Genomic DNA, 22285 nt, shown 5'->3' with positions numbered 1-22285 from the left:
AGTCAGAGTCACAGTCAGTCACAGTCAGAGTCACAGTGATAGACAGAGTCACATTAAGAGTCATAGTCACAGTAACAGTAACAGTCAGAGTCACAGTCACATTCAGAGTCACAGTGATAGTCAGAGTCACAGTGATAGTCAGAGTCAAAGTCACAGTCACAGTCAGAGTCACAGTCACAGTCACATTCAGAGTCACAGTGATAGTCAGAGTCACAGTCAGAGTCACAGTCAGAGTCAAAGTCACAGTCACAGTCACAGACAGAGTCAGAGTCAGAGTCAGAGTCACAGTCAGAGTCATAGTCAGAGTCACAGTCACAGTCAGAGTCACAGTTACATTCAGAGTCACAGTGATAGTCAGAGTCAAAGTCACAGTCACAGTCACAGTCACAGTCAGAGTCAGAGTCACAGTCAGAGTCACAGTCAGAGTCATAGTCAGAGTCACAGTCACAGTCAGAGGCTGTGTGAGTTGTTTTCACCTCAGAAAATGGAAGCTGGGACTTGACTCTTGTATAGAATGACGAGGGAGACCTCTGGTGGACGGCGGTGGTACTTCTTAACTCATCAGACCAGGAAACATTCAGCCTCAGCAGGTTTATACTTTTGAATAACACTGTAAATCTAATCAATATTATCCATCTATTGTTATAAACAAGAGTCTGCTCTTATAAAGCAGTTATACGTGGTTTATAAATATTTTAAATCCAGTTTATTTGTTTTTTTGTTTTGACGTAGAAGCATCAGATGTTCACATGTCACATGCGAGGTTCACCAGTTATTTAATAAGTCACTATGATTCCACTACTGTTATTATTATTATTTTTATTTTTATTTTTATTTTTATTATCATCAGTAGTATTTGTTTTTTATCTGCTAATTTAATTATATCAGTTATTCTGCTGACAAATTTCCAAACTACAAATAAGTGTATTTTATCTGTTTATAAAACAGTGTGGATTAAACTTCATATAAAAGAACAAGAACAACCATTTTATCACCAACAACAAAAATCACCAGAAAATAAACTCTGCCTTCTGTATCACAGTGACCTCTGACCCCTGTCATTGCAGTGCTGAGTATCCGCGGCGCACAGGAGGAGGAGCCTCCAGATCCTCAGCTCATGCGGTTGGACAACATGCTGCTGGCAGAGGGCGTGTCCGGCCCGGAGAAAGGCGGGGGCTCTGCGGCGGCGGCTGCTGCAGCGGCAGCGTCGGGAGGAGTCGGCGCCGACAACTCCACGGAACATTCGGACTACAGAGCTAAACTTTCACAGATCAGACAGATTTACCACACAGAGCTGGAGAAATATGAGCAGGTGAGAATGTATTTATTTAACTATGTGAAAAGAAGCTGAAATAAGAATGCTGAATAAATGTGGTTCTTATAATAGGAATAAGGTTTTATGATTTCAAAAACTTGCACGTTGCATTTGGGGTGAGAATCACAGTGGAACTCAGGATACGATCTTTATTTATTTATTTATTTATTTTTTGTTTATTTCAGAATTTGGATCCACGATAATATCACACGATGACTGATTATCATGTGATATTAATATCACAATTCCACAATTCTGTGATAATCAATACATCACGAGACAATCATATATCATACATGACGATATCTGTCTCAGTGAAGTAAACAAAACGTTAAAAGTTAAAAGTGCAGGATTTCTCTATTTATTCACAACATAGACAAAGGTCAAAGGTCATGGATGGAGCATCAGTTTTCTTCAGCCAGGTCAGTTTCCCCTCATTTATTTGAGCAGCGCCACCATGAGGAGACATGAAGTAGTGACACTAAACAATATGGATGTTTGCTCTGGAGTATCGATTATGGTATTACGACGATATATCACCAAATAATTTTTTCTAAAGTGTAAATTCAGCAAAAACTGCAGATCAGATTAGCGTCTAGTTTTTAAATGTCACTCACAACAGTTTGTCATCAGTAAAAAATTCACTTATGGTTTGTTTTCACCTCAGAACAGTCATTTGTGTTTGTGTCTATGACAGATAAACACGTGTGTGAGGACAGACACAAACACGTGTGTGAGGACAGACCCAAACACGTGTGTGAGGACAGACACAGACAAACACGTGAGTGAGGACAGACACAGACAAACACGTGTGTGAGGACAGACACAAACACGTGTGTGAGGAAAGACACAAACACGTGTGTGAGGACAGACACAGACAAACACGTGAGTGAGGACAGACACAGACAAACACGTGTGTGAGGACAGACACAAACACGTGTGTGAGGAAAGACACAAACACGTGTGTGAGGACAGACACAGACAAACACGTGAGTGAGGACAGACACAGACAAACACGTGAGTGAGGACAGACACAGACAAACACGTGAGTGAGGACAGACACAGACAAACATGTGAGTGAGGACAGACACAGACAAACACGTGAGTGAGGACAGACACAGACAAACACGTGAGTGAGGACAGACACAGACAAACACGTGTGTGAGGACAGACACAGACAAACACGTGAGTGAGGACAGACACAGACAAACACGTGTGTGAGGACAGACACAGACAAACACGTGAGTGAGGACAGACACAGACAAACACGTGAGTGAGGACAGACACAGACAAACACGTGAGTGAGGACAGACACAGACAAAGCCTGACACGACTGAACCCACAGAGAAATCGTCAGGACGAGCAGAAGTAGGGACGTGGTGTAATATCTGAAGACGAGGACGAGGATGAATGAGACGTGGTGTTGGCGTGTTTTCGTCTCTCGGGGCAGAGACGCTGTGAACGTGTGTGTGTGTGAGCAGAGGACAGCTGTCATCACCACTCGTGTTAAATATGAAACATATCATTGTTTTTATTCTCCCTCAACATTTGTGTCATCTTTAAAAGTGAACCGTGTGTGTACTTGTGTACATATACATCTTTGTGAGGACCAAAAAACTTATTAACCACAGGAAGTGAGGACATTTTGTCTCCTCCTCACATTCTGTCACACATTTAAAGGGACTTTTTAAGGATTAAGACTTGATTTTAAGGGTAAAATTGGGTGTAGGTTAAGGTTAAATGGTAAATATATTTATGATAACCACTCAAAGATAAGATAAGATAATCCTTTATTTGTCCCACAATGAGGAAATTTACAGTTAATAAATAATAATCTATGAATGTAGAATATAGAAGATATTGACTATTAAGATTATAAATAATAGAATAGAGGGCTAAGATTTAAATTGTGGTTAGGTTAAAGTTAGTGTTAAGGCTTTGTTCAATATGTTTAAATGAATGGAAGTCTATTTAATTTTAAGGGATAAATTTTTGACAACAGTTTGCAGGTGTGAGTGAAGGACACAAGGGAGAAAAACAATGGAAAAGATGAGTTTGTGTCAACATTAAAAGTTAAAAAACATAAGAAGTCATTTATGTTCATTCCTTAATGTGATATTGAAGATTTTTTAGTTTAATAAGTTCAGGAAACCTCGGTTTACACAGATTTTTAACACGATTATCATCCTCTATGCAGACGACACACTCGTCTTTGAAGGGATTCTCCAATAATTCTCTCGAACATACTGTACATATAACTCAGCTGTGCAGAAGAAAGACAATACTGTGATGTCAGTTTTTCACAGCTCCGCTCTAACTCACAAGTTCCTCTGCGTGTGCTCTGGTTTCACAGGCGTGTAACGAGTTCACCACTCACGTGATGAACCTGTTGCGGGAGCAGTCGCGCACGCGGCCGATCTCGCCCAAGGAGATCGAGCGCATGGTGAACATCATCCACCGCAAGTTCAGCTCCATCCAGATGCAGCTGAAACAGAGCACCTGCGAGGCCGTCATGATCCTGCGCTCACGCTTCCTCGATGCCAGGTGTGTGTCCAAACAGTACACACACACACACACACGCGCATGCACACACGTTAACTGATGGACAGGATTAAAAATGAGCATATTCCAGGGACAGCTCAGGTCCAGAAGTTTGGAGACAGTGAAGTAAGAGAGTGAAGGTTGAGAAGGTTTCGTCACATGCCGACAAGGGACAGTGATTATATTGGACAAAAGAAGGTTGAAGATGGACAAAAAGAGGAAGACCACAGAGAAGGTCCAGGGATGTCCATGGAAGTAGGACATGAGGACATTTGGTCTAACAGAAGAGGACACAAGGATGAGAGAGGACAAGATGGAGGCAGATGACCTGCTGTGGCAACCCTAAAGGGAGACGCCAAAAGAAGACTGACTGCCAAATAGTGAGCTGTTCTCTATATCCACCAACAGACTAACTGCCAAATAATGAGTTGTTCCATATATCCACCAAGAAATATTGAGCTATTCAATGCATCCAGCCACAGACTGACTGCCAAATATTGAACTATTCAATACATCCAACCACAGACTGACTGCCAAATATTGAGCTATTCAATACATCCAGCCACAGACTGACTGCCACATATTGAGCTATTCAATACATCCAGCCACAGACTGACTGCCAAATATTGAACTATTCAATACATCCAACCACAGACTGACTGCCAAATATTGAGCTATTCAATACATCCAGCCACAGACTGACTGCCAAATATTGAGCTATTCAATAAACCCAGCAACAGACTGACTGCCAAAATATGAGCTGTTCTCCATGTCCACCAAGAGACTGACTGCCAAATAGTGAGCTGTTCTGTAAATCTAGCAACAGACTGATTGCCAAATAATGAGCTGCTCTGCATATCCACCAAGAAACAGCCTGCCAAATAATGAGCAGTCAGGCTCCCACTAAAATAGAGTAAATGGATGAAGTCACAGTTTAAATACGTCCATCATGTTGTTTCTTTCTTTCTCTCAGACTCATATCCATATGAATGATCCATGTAGGAGGTCCATCATGCTACAAACATGCTGCTTTGGCTTCTTACCACACACACACACACACACACACACACACTGGACTGGTTTGCATGTAGCGGTGCCACTTGGACCAGTTTACCCAGTAACAGCAGCCAAACACGGTCCTCCGTGTTCCTCTGCTCTAACTGTTTCCCTCTCCTCAGTGTAAATGGCTTGTTCCTTGTGATGCTCGCTCTGGATTTGCATACATTTCTCTGAGGATAAATCTCACTCAAAGTGTGAGTTGGAGGCATAACATTTAAATGAGGCATGTGCTGCTTTACAAAGCTCCTCATCTATTCTCTTGTAAATGACTGTGGTGGTGCAGCAGTGAGGGGAAGGGAAGCTTTGACTGGTGGAGAGGCATCGCCGTGCTCAGCTTCACTGATTAATCTACTGCTGCTGCTGCTGCTGGAGCCTCACGCTGGGCTCATTTACATATTCTGTAGCAGAGCGGGGACAGATATTTTAGCACAAATCTCCTCTCCGGCGGATTTTTGAGCAGATTTTCCCCCCTCCGGCTTATGCAAAGCTCTCTTTAGATGTGACACATGCAGACGTGACCTGATGGGTGAAGGAGATACAGAGGCATCAACATGTGTGTTGCATTTTTTATGTGCAATACGTTGAATAACAGGTGTATAAGTGTTTTTCTCATTTCAAGGAAACTGACGTTGTGAACCACTCACTCTCCCACACCAAAGTCCACAGAGAAAATCAGTGATTTTAACTTCACACACACAGGAGCTATTGATCCACTGCTGCCTCCATCACTAAGTTCAAATGTCTTATTTTGTCACTTTGGCATTTAAAAACCTTTGTTCAGATTGACCGCAGTGACACAAAGTGACCACACGAGGCAGCAGTAGACCAGCAGCTCCTGTGTCCCCGCCAGCTAAAATCACTGATTTTCTCTGTGGACTTTGGTGGGGGAGAGTGAGTGGTTTACAAAATTCAGTTTCCTGTTGGAAAGGTCTGTCTAACAGTGAGATAAAGACGTGTTCTGAAGACATCGTAGACTTACACTGACGTAGATTTTATTAGAAGAATCTTTTATTAAGTGGCTAAAATCTTGTTTTTCTTGGCGTTGCCGCAGTCAGCCATGGTTTCAGAGAGAAAACACCTGCGTGTACTTGCGTGGTTCCAGGTGTAGGGGGCGCACACGGCGCTGACAGAGTTAGTTCCTCATACAACATCCCTTCTCTCTCTGCTGTTGATGTAATAGTTTTACTGTAACTGACTCTAGAGAACAATTATCTTCAGAATGACTTTACTTTAGCTCCGTTTATGAGGGACGCAGCACACACACACACACACAGGATCATAATAATTAAGACAATATCAGACATTAGTTTGTTGACAGGTCATTTGTGATCACGAAGAGGTTCTGATGTGTGTGTTTGTTTGTGTTTATAAAACTGTGTTCCAGATTAACAGAAGGTTTTCTGGCTTTATTTATGATTATAATCAAAAAACAAAACATAATAATAAATGTTTTTGTGTCTTTCATTGTTAAATAAATTGGAAAAACTGTTGATAAATAAATGTCTTGTTTAGGGTGATGAAGTTTTTTAAAATGTGAATATTTCCTGGTTTCTTTGGTCCATAAAACAAAGAAATCATTAAAAACTAAATCATTATAGTTTGTGGACAAAAACAAGACATTTGATCTTCTAGCGTTCTGTGTAAACAGTTTTCTCTAATGTTAGCAACTTGTTTTGATTTGAATTTTTCTGCCCTGAAACACACGTCTCATTGGACAACAATGTCCCCGCCCACCTCTTCCCGTTTCAAACCTGTTTGTCTCGTTGCAGACGGAAAAGACGAAACTTCAACAAACAGGCGACAGAAATCCTGAACGAGTATTTCTACTCGCACCTCAGTAACCCTTACCCCAGCGAGGAGGCCAAAGAGGAGCTGGCAAAGAAGTGTGCCATCACGGTGGCTCAGGTACGTCACAACACACCACACTACGCCACCTGCAGGAAGACGACTGCACACGCAGCTGTGAGACCAAACTCACAGCTGACGCAGACGCAGACGTGTGTGAGCGTCTCAGCAAGTAAGATAATAATAATGATAATAAAGGTAATAAAGGAACATTTTCTGAGTGTGATGACGTTCAGATTCTTCAGCAGAATCTTTTCACTGAAACCACAAACAAACAAGTCTTTACGTCTCAGACTGAAGCTGAGGTTGTTGACAGAATCAGGTCAGAATACCCGCTAATAAACACTCTGACAATTATCTGTATTTCACAGTCACTTGGTGATTAGCAAGTTTGCAAGAGCGTTTAGCCACAAATTATAGAATTGAACAGAAATGTAAACATCTTTTTTATTTTAGAAAAGACAATGTTATCGTTTTCCATCAATATCAGAAGTTTGAATCGTTAACGTTTCCTTAAAAAAGTCCAACACCAACAACGGACCTAGATTATATTTAAATTTCTGTACAGTATATTATTATATGTTATTATTTACTCGTTGTGTTTATTGTGACACAAAATGGATAAAAAAATGTATCATTAAAACAGATAGATTTCCTGTTTCATATTTATTTATATATTTATTGATCCCAAACTGGTGGAATTCTAATTTATTGTATATATTTATGTGCATTTATTTATTGGGGATGAGCTGAGACGTGATTATCACTTTTGGTCAAAATCACTGGATTTGTTTTGGAAAACTTTAAATATCAAGAAAAAAAGCGAAACTAGATGAATTTAATTTAGTAATAAGTCTATCATATTAGTATTGGACTCAATATTCTGGGCTGTAATATCCATACATAAGTTATATTTGCCATTCCTTTTACACAAGACCAGAGATTTTCATTTGGAAAAAGAAGAAAAAGGTTACATTTTTATTTGAATCCCTTATTGTTGGCAAAAACAATTATTATAATAAACATCATTTTATTAAACTTTCTTGGGAATGAAAGTCAGCTGTTGAAAACACACAAAGATTACAAATATTCTCTCTGTCTGCATGTCTCTGAATATTAATTTGCTAATTAATTTAATATCATACAGCATTTATTCATGTTTTACAGTCAAAGAAAAGACTCTGCTCTGGTTTCGTTTGATTTAAATTCACTGTTCAAGTTATAGGCTAAATTGAATTTCTAATCAAAATAATATATGAATATAATGTATATAAAATCAATAGAATGTTTATAAAATCTATCAGAAAAGGCTTCTATTGTCTAGACACTGAGATCTTCTCTGAGCTCTAAAGAGAAGAAAAAGTCCATTTACAAATCTTTTGGCAGCTTGAGTTGTTTTCAGTCTGAGAGAAATAATTATAATAAAGCAAAGACAACAACAACAACAACAACAACCAGGTAAACAGCAGTTTGTGTTTTGAATCCATCATTTTCAAATGGATTTGTTTCCTCAATTGGTTTCATTCATTAAAGGGTGAGGGTTTGCTGCTGATTTGTGGAGTTTTCCGTAACAGAAGCCAACGTTGTCCTCGTGTGCAGAGCAAACTTTACACGATTGATTTGCTTTTCATTTTAATGTTGTTTATCATTAGCGCTGGGATTCTGCCTTCATGTGGGAGTCCATTAGCAGTAATGGCTGTTAGCGGATGTTGACTGATTGGTGCTCGCGTGACTTCTGATGAAAGCTGCAGTCACAGTGACATAATGAGACGGTTATTGGCGATTATTCCATCCTGGCACTAATGCACATTCACAGCAGACGACACACAGACGCACACACACACACTCTGTGTGTCTGCAGTCATGTTAAACACACTCACACACACACAAGAGGAACACACACACACACACTGTGTCTGCAGTCGTGATAAACACACACACACACTCACGTCCCATGTCTCAAACAGGTCATATGAACATAGAAGATGACGAGGATTTAGCTGATTTTAGACGTTTAAATACTTTGAAATGTGAAAATCCTCTGAGTCTTGATAGATGACTCTGATCATCACAGTAGCTAAGTCTTAAAATCTATCCCATATTTCACAGCAGTTTAAGAAACACTGTGTTACTCATACAATGTAAGAGTTGAGTCACATGCAGCTGAATTGTTTATAAAAATGAATAATAATGAACGTAAATAAAACTGTAAACATGGAGACCTTAGGTGAACATTTAACCAATGAAAAGCATTTGAAAGGTAATTTATGTTGGTTACCTGTGGGGCTGCAGTGGGTCATCAGTATCTGGTAGTTTAGATGATCTGTCCGGTTCATTAGTGTGGCCCAGAATAATAATTTCCACTGTTTGTTTCTACAAAATCTACAATATATAAAAACATTCACTGATATTGAGTTAGAATATAATCACTGACTTGTTGCGTGTCCTGGAAAACTGCAGGATTCAAGTCATGAAAACACCGTTAACATGTGGATAAAGAGGAGAACTTTCCCACTGCTGCAGACACAATTACAAGCTCCTCCAAAATCATTTGGAATTTGCCATTTCACACGTAGTGAAGTCCATTTTTCTTTAATTAAAATGTCTCGTACTCTCATGTCTTAACCAGTGCTGGACGTTTGTCCTCACTGTGGAATGGTCACTTCCATATTTCTGTCCTCTTTTACCATTTTGAGCACTTATTATAACCAAATCTTGACCAACAAAGACATGAAATGGCGTTAGATTAAAACAGCAGCCAGCTGACTTCATATCTAACCTGATGTGCGCTCAGTTGGCAGATACCCAAAACACAAAAATTTGATAAAATAAATATTGTATAAAACAAAAAGTCTTCATTTCCAGACATTTTACTCAAGTCAAGTCAAGTCTTTTACCAACTATAGTGAAGCTAGGCTCAAGTTTTCAAGTCACGTGACCTTTGATCTCCTCCATGAGTTTTCCGTCCGTGTGGATTTCATGTGCATTAAACTACGTTCTCTTTGTTTGGTTCTGCTCAGGTTTCCAACTGGTTTGGGAATAAGAGAATCAGATACAAGAAAAACATTGGTAAGTTCCAAGAAGAAGCCAACATGTACGCTGCGAGAACTGCCGTCAATGCGGCTAATGCATCCTCACATGGAAGCCAGGCAAATTCACCCTCCACTCCAAACTCTGCAGGTGAGACAGGAAGTACCTGGCTCTGCTCAGCTATCAGACATGTGCCTGTGGTCATCAGTTAGAGCTTCTTTGAATGCTGGTGCCGGTGATTTTATCTTAAGGGAATGACAGAATTAGGAATAACAAAAAAAAACGGAAACAAATGTCACCGTGTGATGCACCGTTAACCTAACAAAGCCTGAAGGAAACTTCCAGAGCAGACGTGTGTCAGAGTTTAGTCGACCTGAGCCCCAACTCTCATCCTCTCATCCTCTTATCCTCTCAGTCTTCATCTCACTTTAATCCAATTAATATTCCATGTTTGACTGTTTAACTGTGTGTGAATCATGTTTTTACTGCACTCACAATTAAAAGATGAGCCTGGTGATATTTTATGTTGATGATGAATTTTCCGATGCTTCATTAGACATTTATTATTGTTTAAAAAAACAAAATAATAACAAAATAAATTAGGGCTTATTTAGGGCTACAATGATTAATCAAAAGAATGGTTTATTAACTATTTTGGTAATCAATTAAACCGTTTGTGTTATTTTTCAGCTTAAATGTGAATATATGCAGGTTTGACAAACACTGATCAATTGTTGTATATATAGTAGCGTCATCAGCGTATACTGTAACTGTATGGAGCAGTTAAAGAGACTTCAAACATAGAAATCATTAAAACTGAATCATTTTAGTATTTTCCAGGTTTGACAAACACTGATCAACATATTTTAATATTTTCTCAAATTTTTTGGATGAATTAATCAAGTAAGTAATCATCAGATTATGAAAATAATCATTAGTTGCAGCCCTATTTTTTATTGATCCCCACCAAATAAGAGCGGAATATAGAAGGCAAAATATGGAATAAATATAAGAATAAATATAAGAATAAAAGATATTAGTAAAGTTTAGAATCCAGTGAACAATTAATCAAAATAATAATTCTAAATAAATGTAAACATAAATGTGTGAATAATGTTTGAATAATGTAAAATCACTATGAATATTGTTTGTTTTGATCATATCTGCTTTAACATCTAAAAACAGGACCTGGTCAGTAGTATTTTTAAATAATATTAATAATTAAAATAAAACACACATTTGATCGTGAAAGTTGTTGATAAAATAATAACCAGACTCATCTTTTAAAGCAGTAGTTTGAAAAAATGTCTGTAGTTTGACTGATTTGTGCAAAATAAAACAATAAATGGTTTACTTTTGATCCTGTTAGTAAATAAATCCAAATGAGCTAGGCTAGTATCCTCCCAACAAGCTAACATTATGCTAAGACATTTTTCCCACTACTTTGCTTCCACTTCCTGGTTTTCGATGAATCCATGAATAACTTCTTCACTGATATAGAATTAACTTGCCTGTTTGTGTCACTGATATAAACTTAAACTTGACATTTAAACATCAGGTTTTTTTTCCGTCTCTTCCTCTGAGCTGTGGCTGTAGCCGCTGCTAGCTGCTAGCTAACCGCATGCTGCTGACTCAGCTTCTCCCACTCGCTCTCTGTCTCTCTGTGATTCGACTGCTCCCTCTCTCTCCTTTCAGGTTCTGGTGGCTCTTTTAACATGTCAAACTCTGGGGACTTGTTCATGAGCGTTCAGTCTCTCAATGGGGACTCGTACCAGGGGGCTCAGGTGGGAGCCAACGTTCAGTCACAGGTAGGGCCGGGGGGCTGCATTAGCAGCAGATGTTAGCCCACCACGTTTATTCACGGCTCTTTTCCATCATACATTTCAGGTTCTAACTCGACTCGACTCAGTTTGGTATCAGTTTTCTACACAACACACAAACTAGTGACTTGTAAAGAGATTGGGCTCACAATCGCCAGCTTTCAGCAGTGCTGTCTCTACATACACTAGACTCCTCTGTTAAATATTGACATTTTAGACGTTTCCTTTGCTAAATGTTGGAGATTAACTTATGTTTTCAGGATTTTTAAGTCTTTTTAATTGGACATTGTTGGCTTTGATTCTTGTGTCGGACATCGCGCTCATGACGACACTTTCTGACCAATCAGTGGGAATCGGAATTATAAGTAGATTTTGGAACTATATGTAGATTTTGAAACTATAAGTATGATTTTTAAGTCTTTTTAACTGTTGGTAATTGTTGGCTTTGATTCTTGATTCGACACTCTGACCAATCAGTGGCCGGCAGTCTGTTGATGCCACATTTTAGGATCGGCTCAGCTGAACCTTGTCAGAGCAGGAACTAAAAAAAACAGCTGGTACCAGGTTCTATCACTGATGGAGAAGAGAAAAACACCAGATTAGAGAGTAAAGTCGAGTGGTGTTAGAACTGTTTAATGGAAAAGCGTCATAACAGAATCACAGGTGTCATTGCTGACATTAACAGCTCTGTTCACTTCAAATTTACATGCTCAAAATGTCTGCTGTCGAACAGTAAAATCGATTTGAACTCTGTAGCCCAACAATTAGAGCAACACAAATAGTGTATTTCACGCTGCTGACTGTGACGTTGCCATTGTTAGTAAAAACCAGTCAATAACAATGGTTTCTTTTGTTCACACAAACAGTAGCAACATCTCTATGATTAAAAATGAAACCGTACGATGTGTATGACACATTGTTGCTGAGGTTGCTCCAAGTTCCGACGCAACACTTTTTATTCATGTCGTACAGTTGAAACCAGAAGTTTACATACACTATATAAAAAGACACATATGCTTTGTTTCTCACTGTCTGACATGAAATCAAACAAACACTTTTCCTGTTTTAGGTCCGTTAGGATTACCAAAATTATTTCTATTTTGGTAATCTGATTAGTAGTCTGATTTCATGTGAGAAAAAAAGCATAGTGTATGTAAACCTCTGGTTTCAACGGTATATATACTGTATGTTTAACTTTCTTATGTTGCGGATACTATAATGAAGTGTGTTGTTACCATGAAGATGACTGAATCCTTATTATCCTTATTTATTTTGTTGAGTAAAATAATCTGCCAATGGCTCGAATTCTTAAAACTCGCCTGTAAATCTGCAGCCACTTTCAGACGGTAATGTTTATTAAAACGAGGAGAAACTGGAGAGAAACTGGCCACCATTTAAGAAAGTTGCACTTAAATTCTGTCATATAAGAAATGACATAACCCTTTACTTGAGTAAACTGAATTTAAGAATGTATACCTTAGATTTTATTTATATTTACACACAACAATCTGTGAGAGTGAATTTTACTTCCGTATTTAACGCAAACCATGTTTTAACTTATTAAAAGCTAATTAAAGTAAACTGTGATATCTTATTAAGACAAATTTGGACTACTTTTTTTTAGACAAAAAATACTAACAATTCCTGAGAAATGAAGCCTGTTTTATTTTTTTCACAATGTTGAACAACAGAACTTTTAACGTTGGAGTATAAATCAGGCTGAACTCTGTTTTCCAGTATAACTTCATTATATAATGTGAGAAATGAAAAACCTGCTGTAAATGACAGCATGAATGTGAACGTTGTACAATTAACTAACCATTTAGGACACTAACACTAATGCTAATGCATTAATAACACAGTGATTAGATAAGACTGTTGTTAACAACATCTGATAGATGATATAACTCTGAATACATTTAGCTAAAATTACACTAAATTAACTTATTCTGTGGCCATTAATGACCTAACGTCACACAATTAGCATTAGCATTAGCTTACTAACTAGTCAAACAAAATGGCTGCAAACATATTAGCAAAGCTAATTCAGGAAGATGGTTTAACTACAAGGCTAGCATTAGCAGTAGAGAGCACTATTCTTTGGTGTTTGTTGAATGTTTTCCTGTTTGTTTGTTTTTTGTTTTGTTAACACTGCACGTACAACAATGTTTTCTTGATTTCAGCTTCATCTCACATGTTTGCTCCTTAAGTTAATTTATTTTTGCTTTCGCTAACTCAGCTAACGCTAGCCTTGTTAGAATAAATGGTTTGTATTTTTTGTCGCTGAAATCTTCAAACTCGCTCAGGTGAACACAAATCTATTCATTATAAAGAGTACTAAACGCCTATCATAAAATATGTTTTAATTATACGTTGGTTTGTAAACATTATTCTTCCTGGATGTAAATATTCATTTGTGAACTTTGTTATCAGAACCAAAACAAAAAATATCACGTTATCTGTATTATAATGTTATACGGTATAATGTTTTTGTTTGTCTGTTTTTATTAATATATCAGGGTTTTTTTAAATCAACTTTAATATTATGTTTATTTATGATCATGTGTTGTAATGGGGAAAAAATATTTGACATTCAAAATTGTCTGTTTATTTAAATTACATTATTACATTATTGCTAATGTAGAAATAAACATTAGTGTGTTTGGGCCTCATATGTTTAGGGAGAGAAATTTATAAGTCTCAAGTGTTATTAAACATTATTTATTATTAACATAGAGCTGTTGGAGAACATGTTATTGTACAAACTGAGCGAGTTTCAATTTTGTCTCCAAGAGAAAACTATAGTTAATTCTTTGTCAAACAGAAACATTGATGGAGCTGAGAGCAAATTATTCCACACAGAGAGTTTGAGTTTTTCATGATTCCAATAAATATTATGTTTATATTTATATTAAGGGTCATCTTCAAGATTCTTTGTCTTTTCTTTGTCATTTTCGTGACACGTTTTCGGTACGTTAGCAGCGCTTAAAAGAAGAGAGACGGAATAATAACAGAATGCTACATAAGGATAGTAATAAAAAGACAAAAACACAGCCATAAAAACCATAACAATACTGAGAATAAGAGGCAAACTGCAAAAATATTCTTACTTTGATTTACATTTATAAAAAAAAAAAAAAAGCATAATTTCCCAGAAATTATGCTTATTTTGCTTTCTGAAAAGCACTTTTTTTGCAGTGTAGCATCAGGTTGTGTTCATGTTTGTCCTGATGTTTGTCCTGCCTCTTTTCTCCAAGTATATTCAAATAAATTCATTCATCATAATTCATCACAGAATTTTCTTCACTACAAAACCTTGATGACAAGAACTCCCCACGAACACCCGTCAAACCTCTGAATGTTTGCATGCCCACACAGTGAAGAGCTCCATTATTGAGCTAAATATCATATTTAACTGTTGTCTCCTCTGGATGTAGTTTTGTTCTTTTGTCCTGGCATCCTCGTCTCTTTTCTCTGCTGTTGACTCTGACCTTGCGTTGTTTGTTGTTTGCTGCATGTTTCAGGTGGATACCCTTCGCCACGTTATCAGTCAGACAGGCGGATACAGTGAAGGACTCACAGCCAACCAGATGTACAGTCCGCAGGGCATCAACGTAAGGATTTCCTCCCTCTCATCACCAATTATTTCAAAGCCACAGGGCTCAGGATGCCACTTAGTGGGGCCTGTCTCGGCTCGTGCTGGTCACCTTGTTGATTGGTTGTGTGCGGCATGTGCCGCCGGCGGTGCCCCGTCCGGCGCCGGCTCCACAGACGCGCAGGAGCTGACCACACCGTCTGAGTCTGTCATGTATAATCATGTCTGGTGGCACCTGCAGCCACGTGCGGTCATTCGTGGTGGAACTGTGGAAACAGGTGACACCTCAAAGCCCCGTCTGACCATCTGACCCATGATTAACAACCCTGTGGTCACAAGTTACCGTCCTGCAGTGGTCAGTCGGATCTGATCTCTGTAAATCATTAATATTTCAATGTTCTGCATCAATGCCTCACAATATCCTCTACACTAAACATTTGACCAAAGAAAATTACTTCACTGGTTTCCAAACACTGGGGCGGGACCCACAGATGGGTTGTAGGAACTTTTTTTGGGTCCCCAAACAAACTGGCAGAATTTCTCCAACCTTTTATTTAAGATTTCTGTGCACATGTTTAAATAACATGCACATTAATTTGCCTATTCCAATTGACCGATAAAGCTGTAAATCAGTGTCTACATTGTGCACAAATTTTCTCTGATCATGGTTTTTACTGTGATTTGACAAATGAGATAGTTTGTAAAAAAAAAAAAGGGCGTCCCCATGTAGAAAGTTTGGATCACTGAACCAGGCTTTTTCAAGCAATTTTGTCATGACCAAATTATGAACGTCGGTAATAATAAACTGACGTGTATAGTGACTTTGAATTTGAATTTGGTGTCTTGGATGATGTGTGACACCCCAACGAGAAGTCTAGCATATTCGAATTTTTACAATTTTCCTGCCTAGTCTGATCTCTGGTCTCTTACGCTCAGATGTGACGTAACATGGGGGACAGACAGTCCATACTGTCCTCTTCATGACACCCAGGAATGGACCCGCAATGTATTTTTCTTACGGGACCCATGAGTGACAACTCTTTGCACCGCCCACCAGATGACCTATGAAATCCACTGTGTCACTGTGATTGACCATCTGACATGGCAAAAATATCATGTGGTCTGATTCCGGCATAAGACCACAAAGAGCTGTAGGAGCTTGTCTCTGAAATGGAAGATGTCAATCCAGACTATCATGAGACTGAGCAGTCTTTGTAGAAGGACTGGTCAAAATAAAATCAGGGAGGGTTGAAAGTTCTGAGGAGACAACTCTGCTAAAAATACAAACCTCACACTGCTGGAAGCAGGCTCTTATGTGCTGTAAGGGCGTGTTCGTCTTGTGTGCTGTTTTATTTTGCTGTAGAGTTCAGGTGCAGAAGAGAAGCGGGGGATGGGGGGGTGGGGGTGGCTGGCTAGCTGGCGGCTGCAAACAGTAGTGAAATTCACAGCGACAAGCCGTGTCGTAAAGGGGAAAATCGATAAGACAGACACAAGGAGAGCAGAGTGTGGACTCGGGACAGCAATCCGAGCGCATTGCTCAGATCACGTTCCCGCCACACTAATGGCCCTGACAGCGAGCCGTGCCGAGAGGAACGAGGACGGTCGCAGCCGCGGCTCGGCTCCTCCGTTGTCGTCGTCGTTGTGCCTCAGTGCCCATATGATAATCAGATGAAATGTTTCCCTTATAAAAAAAAACATGTATGTGGATTCAAATCAGGCTTCCTGGCTGCTGCGAGTGAGTCCCACAGCCGGCAGAGCTAACCCTGAGAGGACGCTAATGTATTCAGGCCTGTTCTTTGGCAGTCTTTTGACCTCATATGCAGTTCTTCTTGGATGCCTGCTTGCTCTAGCACATCTTACACTGCCACAATCTGCTGTATTATTCACTTTTATACCCGATAAAGAAGCAATGCATAATGTAAGAGCAGGATATCTGTTGCTCGGGTTTGCAAGTATGACATTTTTACCTCTTCACTTTATGCAAGTGGGGGTTTGTTTTGTTGATATTCTTGAAAATATCATCCCGCATGAAGAATCCAAGGGATTCTTTGTTGTTAATTAAATAGATTATCAATGATTAATCAAGAAATGAACAGCAGATGAATTCACAATTATGGTGATCTTAAATTGCAGCCCAAAATAAAAGATTTCAAAGAAAACAAATCATCTAAATTAAAAAAAAAAAAATTAACATACAAAATCATGATGTGAATGAGCATAGCAGTATTTACAATATAGTTGAGTTTTCGTTTTTCTCATGCCTTTAATGTTACTTATACAAAATGATCTTTGAAGTCTGGCTCTGGCTTGGTGAGACCATTATGCAATATTTATATATATATATATATATATATATATATTTATATATATACAGTATATATGTTGTCTGTCACTAATTAGGACAGACAATAAGGTCTTTCTATCTATCTATAATATTAGTCAAGCTCTTATTTTTACAGTGCATTTTTATTTACTAAAAAATAACTGCAGTGCATTGAAATAAAAAACTTCACCAGAAATTGAAGAAAAAAATATTATATTTTATTGGTTTGCTAAGTTTGTGTTTAAAACTCGTCCTTGAAAATACAGAACACACAAAAAATGAAAACTACTTATGTCATTGGTCACATTTGGTGATAGATGTTTTCCCCATTCAATCAAAATAAGGATTCATAAAGATAAATCATCTGTCAAGTCAGTCGAAGAAGACGATGGATTTGTGAAGTTTTTCTAAGAGTTTTCGTTTATCTCTGTTTTCTCCACCTGCCCCTCCTCTGTCTCTGTTGCTGGGGAACAACATGGTGTCCAGGCTCAGGTGAGACCTGGTTCCTCCCTCCTTGCTTCTGTGACTCTCTGTCGTCATGGTCTTCCTGTCCTTCACTGTGATGAGATCTGTTGAATGGCTCCCTCTTGTGGTTGCTTTTATCCTTGTTTCCACCACATTCACCACTGGAGTTTGACCTCTGTGGAACTCCACAGCAAGAGCCTGTTGAAGACATGGACTCAGACCGCTGTCTTACCGAGGAATGATCTTTACTTCCTGGATTAGTTCCAGTTCCTCCACTGCAGCCTTTGGTCCAGGCGTCCTGCATGTGTTTGCCTCCTGGAAGTAACAGGTGACTGTTAAAGTCCAGAGCAATAAGCTTTGTGATCTTCATAAGTCGGTTGGTGTCGATAGGTCTGTCCTCAGAGATGAGTTTTGTGTTCCGTCTACCATCTCGTGACTGTGTGGCTCGGTCATTTCCTGCTCTGCGAGGGCCTCGGAACCACATGTCTCGACAAATTCTGCCTCCACCTTCCTCTTTCTTGAATATGAGCTGCTGCTGGACTTTGATCTGCTCCCTGTGCTCCTCCATCTCTGCCTCCTGGTGGATTTGGTCAATTGTTTTAGGACCCTGGTCTCCTCTTCGAGGCACCCAGTTACTCTTCCGGAGGTCCATGAGATCAAGCAGCTTGAAGCGGATTCTGGATGAGGTCTTCCTTTCTTTGATGATCTTGTCAATCTGGTTAAAATACTTATCTATGTGAGACTTGGCCTTTAAATGGTCCAGATCTTTCCCGATGGTGGAGAGCAGCTTACACAGACACTCCAGAGGCTCTTCATCGTGTTTCTTTAGTAGTATCTTTACACACTTGTGCATGATGGGCTCTTTCAGCATCTTCAATCTGAAGAGCTCGCCTATAAACTTCATGTTTCCCAGTGAGCGGCGACGAGCCTTGTCTCTGGCCTCTTCCAGCTCCTCCTTCAAGTGCTGACGCTTGTCTTCATTTTTGCAAGCTTCCAACACCCTTTGCTTCTTTTTCAAGATCTCATCATCACGTTTGTCCTTCTCAAACTCTTTCTGACAGTGGTTAATCAACAGTTTATGGAAGTCTGCATTAACCCCTGGTGTCCTAGAAGAGGAGACTTTCAGTTCCATAAGGCAGTGGCACATTTTGGCGTAGGTCACAGAGAAGTGAGGTTCTGAGATTGCTTTTTCAAAGATGAGGTCAATGGCTCCCTTCAACCTCTCCTCTGTGTCAATCATCAGCTCTCTCATCTTTTCAATCAGCTTCTGGAACTTCTGAGGGGTCAACTTGTTGAGGATACAGCGCACACACCTGAACAGCTCCTGGGTCTTGGCCTTTTCAGGGTCACCTTCTTTCAAATCCCTGCCTCTGTGGCTGTGATTGAACTTCTTCACCACTGGCCTCCATGCATTCTCAGCTTTGTGCAGTTGGATGCTATTGCTGATTTTCCTGAGCTCCATACTCTGACCGTGCTGGAAGCAACGTGGTCCAGCTGCTGATCTGCTCCCAAAATTCAAATATGAGGAAGTGAAATCCTGGGTAACGTTCATCAGTGGTGCTTCATCATTCGGTGGCAGGGAAGTCTTGTTCTCCTTGTCCAGGACTGCACTGATTTTTGGGTCCTGTGGTTTGATCATATTGGTGCAGATCACCTGGGGGGTTGTGAGTACCTCCCTGTGGTAGAGCTTCCTATCTTTTAGTGGATTGTGTTGTTCTTCGTTCTGGTTTTTCTGCTTTGTCGGCTCAGGTATGTCTTTGGGATTGTCGGCTTGTGCATCCTGGTTGTCCTCAGTCTCATCTGCAGCCTCAGCAGGTAGCTCAGCTTGAACAACATCCTGAAAATTCATTTTCTGCTCTGTAACAAACTTGCTGACATCTTTGTCATTGGGCAAGAAGTCATTACAGTTCAGCCCAGAGTCTGTCCACATGTTGCTGACCTTCTCAGGTGTCGTTTCTTTGCAAAGTAAATTAAAGATCTCTGCCAGAAGCACATCAGCCTTCCCCAGAGGCAAGATAGTTTTCAATGTCTCCCTGAAGAGATGTCCCATCAGGATGCCTCCCTTTTGTAGCATGGGGGTAATAAGCTCAGCCAGGTACAACCAGATGCGAGGTATATCTATGGCGATGTCTTCTGCAGCCTCCAAGATCTCCTCTAACCCTTTGTAGTACTGCTGTGTTGGCAAAGTCCCAGCTTGAATAAGTTGGTAGAGCAACAGGCCTATTTGCTCTCGAGCCATCGTCTTGCGCTCCAGCGTCAACTCCACAGCACATCGCACAAACACATACAGCAGCGAAGCACTGTTGAGCTCTGCCACACACTGCAGTGTCTCCTGTATGTCGTTGGTGAGCAGATACTCTTCAATGATGGTGTTTGCCTTCTTCACCACCTGCTCTTCGGTCAGAGCAGGACGAGCTAGCCTACCTTCACCTTTGATGTCCATTGTTGTGGATGTGTGTGGACTTGGACTTCGTGCAGAGGTGTTCTTTTTTTGCCAATACTGCAGCTTGAATGAAAAGTGTGCTACTTCTTTGGCTACTTAAACCACTGAAATGCTCTGATTTAAAATGCATAACCCTTTTCAAGCCATTTAGTCCTTTTTATCTGTCATAGATCAAAGGATTTAAAGGAGACCAAGAGGAAAATCTCGTCTCCAAGGAGACGGAATCATAAATTCTTCAGTGATGTCATGACCAAACCTCTATGTCACTGTTGAATAATGCTGATATTTTACTAGAATGGTATAAATAAAAAGTGGTGTGGTGTGGCTATCAGCTAACTAGCATTGTTTACTCTCTTAAGATTTAAGATTTAAAGTGACTATTTTGCCTTACAGCTACTTAACTGTTGCTTAGTGTCTCGCACTAACGTGTTAATGCTAGCTAACCAGCCACTCCACATTTGATTGTGTGTGTGTGTTCATGTGGAAAATGCTGTCTGAGCTAGCCTGTTAGCCATCTGTTTGAGCTGCTTCCATGTTAGGATGCTAATACCAGATGTAAATGGTCTGTGTTTATATTTGAATATTATGATGACATGACTTGTGATAAATCAACAAATATATGGTGTTAATGTATTACTATACCTCCCTTAAAACATCTTATAATATACAAAACAACTTAATATCTGGATTATTAATAATTCCATTAAAGTCTGTAAACCAGGTGGTGTGGAGGAAAAGTCGCGCAGAACTGAGGAGGTTATTTTTGTTGTGCATTGTCACCTTATCAATATCCAGTAAAAAATGCAATGGGATTGCTTAATATTTATGCTGTTGCCTTTGGTATTTTTTTGGTTTTACCTCATAGAGATCAAAGGCAAATGAGGCCTCGAAAAATTGCTGAAAAAGCTGAATATTTTGAAATGTTTCTTGTCTCGTGTATATTTTATTCATTAAAGGAAACGTTCAGGGGGGTTTATGTATGAGATTCGCAAGGAAAAACTGATTTCATCCACATATGTTTTTTACACTTAATCTTACTATCAGCTTGACTAAAGTGTGTAAACCGCTCACTTTCCAACACCAAAGTCCATAGAGAAAATCAGTGATTTTAACATCACAGCACACAGGAGCTGCTGGTTAAGTTTTCGTTAAGATATCACAGACTTAAAATGGCATAGATTTTATGAGGTGAGCCTTTTGTGAAGTGACTAAACTCAGTTTTTCCTCATGTCCCTGTACCATGTTTTCATAGAGCATCACAGTAAAATAGCCTCAAGTGTTTGCAGAGTTTGATGTGTGATGAGATATTGGTAACAATTTATTTCTGCTTGGTTGGAGACGAGATTATATTTATTTGATGTGATTGTTATTCTCATTTATTAGCTGTTATTTAAGCCTTTGCTCCAATCCAGGACGCTGATTAGCTCGAGGCTGTGTGTGTGTGTGTGTGTGTGTGTCCTCAATAACTCAAATATCCCAGCATTCCTTGCTGTGTTTCTACACTACATTGCCCTGAGGACGTCTACTTGCTGTCCCTTGCTGTCCCTTGCTGTCTTTGACCTATAGTAGCTGTCTTTGACCTACAGTAGCTGTCTTTGAACTACAGTAGCTGTCTTTGACCCATAGTAGCTGTCTTTGAACTACGTAGCCGTCTTTGAACTACAGTAGCTGTCTTTGACCTACAGTAGCTGTCTTTGAACTACGTAGCCGTCTTTGAACTACAGTAGCTGTCTTTGACCTACAGTAGCTGTCTTTGAACTACAGTAGCTGTCTTTGACCCATAGTAGCTGTCTTTGAACTACGTAGCCGTCTTTGAACTACAGTAGCTGTCTTTGACCTACAGTAGCTG

The 22285-nt window shown here is 39.5% G+C and overlaps 2 protein-coding genes across 4 annotated transcripts in view; one reads left to right on the top strand and one right to left on the bottom strand.

Moving 5' to 3' along the window:
- Window positions 1–22285, top strand: part of pbx1b (pre-B-cell leukemia homeobox 1b) — an 81626-nt gene that overhangs the window by 55700 nt on the left and 3641 nt on the right. Inside the window, exons 3-8 of one of the 3 annotated variants that reach the window (XM_058637925.1) lie at window positions 1068–1312; window positions 3669–3859; window positions 6685–6820; window positions 9781–9829; window positions 11486–11598; window positions 15135–15224. In XM_058637925.1, the coding sequence (XP_058493908.1) occupies window positions 1068–1312; window positions 3669–3859; window positions 6685–6820; window positions 9781–9829; window positions 11486–11598; window positions 15135–15224 (824 nt within the window). Of the gene's footprint in view, window positions 1–1067; window positions 1313–3668; window positions 3860–6684; window positions 6821–9780; window positions 9941–11485; window positions 11599–15134; window positions 15225–22285 lie in introns of all 3 variants that reach the window. The other 2 variants (XM_058637924.1, XM_058637926.1) reach the window with 2 other exon arrangements.
- Window positions 17731–20549, bottom strand: LOC131465338 (eukaryotic translation initiation factor 4 gamma 1-like). Its single transcript, XM_058637923.1, has one exon. The coding sequence runs from the start codon at window positions 20434–20436 to the stop codon at window positions 17950–17952; it is 2487 nt and encodes an 828-aa protein (XP_058493906.1). The 5' UTR covers window positions 20437–20549; the 3' UTR covers window positions 17731–17949.

The sequence above is a fragment of the Solea solea genome, chromosome 9 (assembly GCF_958295425.1).
Source record: "Solea solea chromosome 9, fSolSol10.1, whole genome shotgun sequence".
NCBI classification, from domain to species: Eukaryota; Metazoa; Chordata; class Actinopteri; order Pleuronectiformes; family Soleidae; genus Solea; species Solea solea.
Note: the sequence above shows the minus strand (reverse complement) of the source record. Positions and strands in the feature narration are given on the sequence as shown.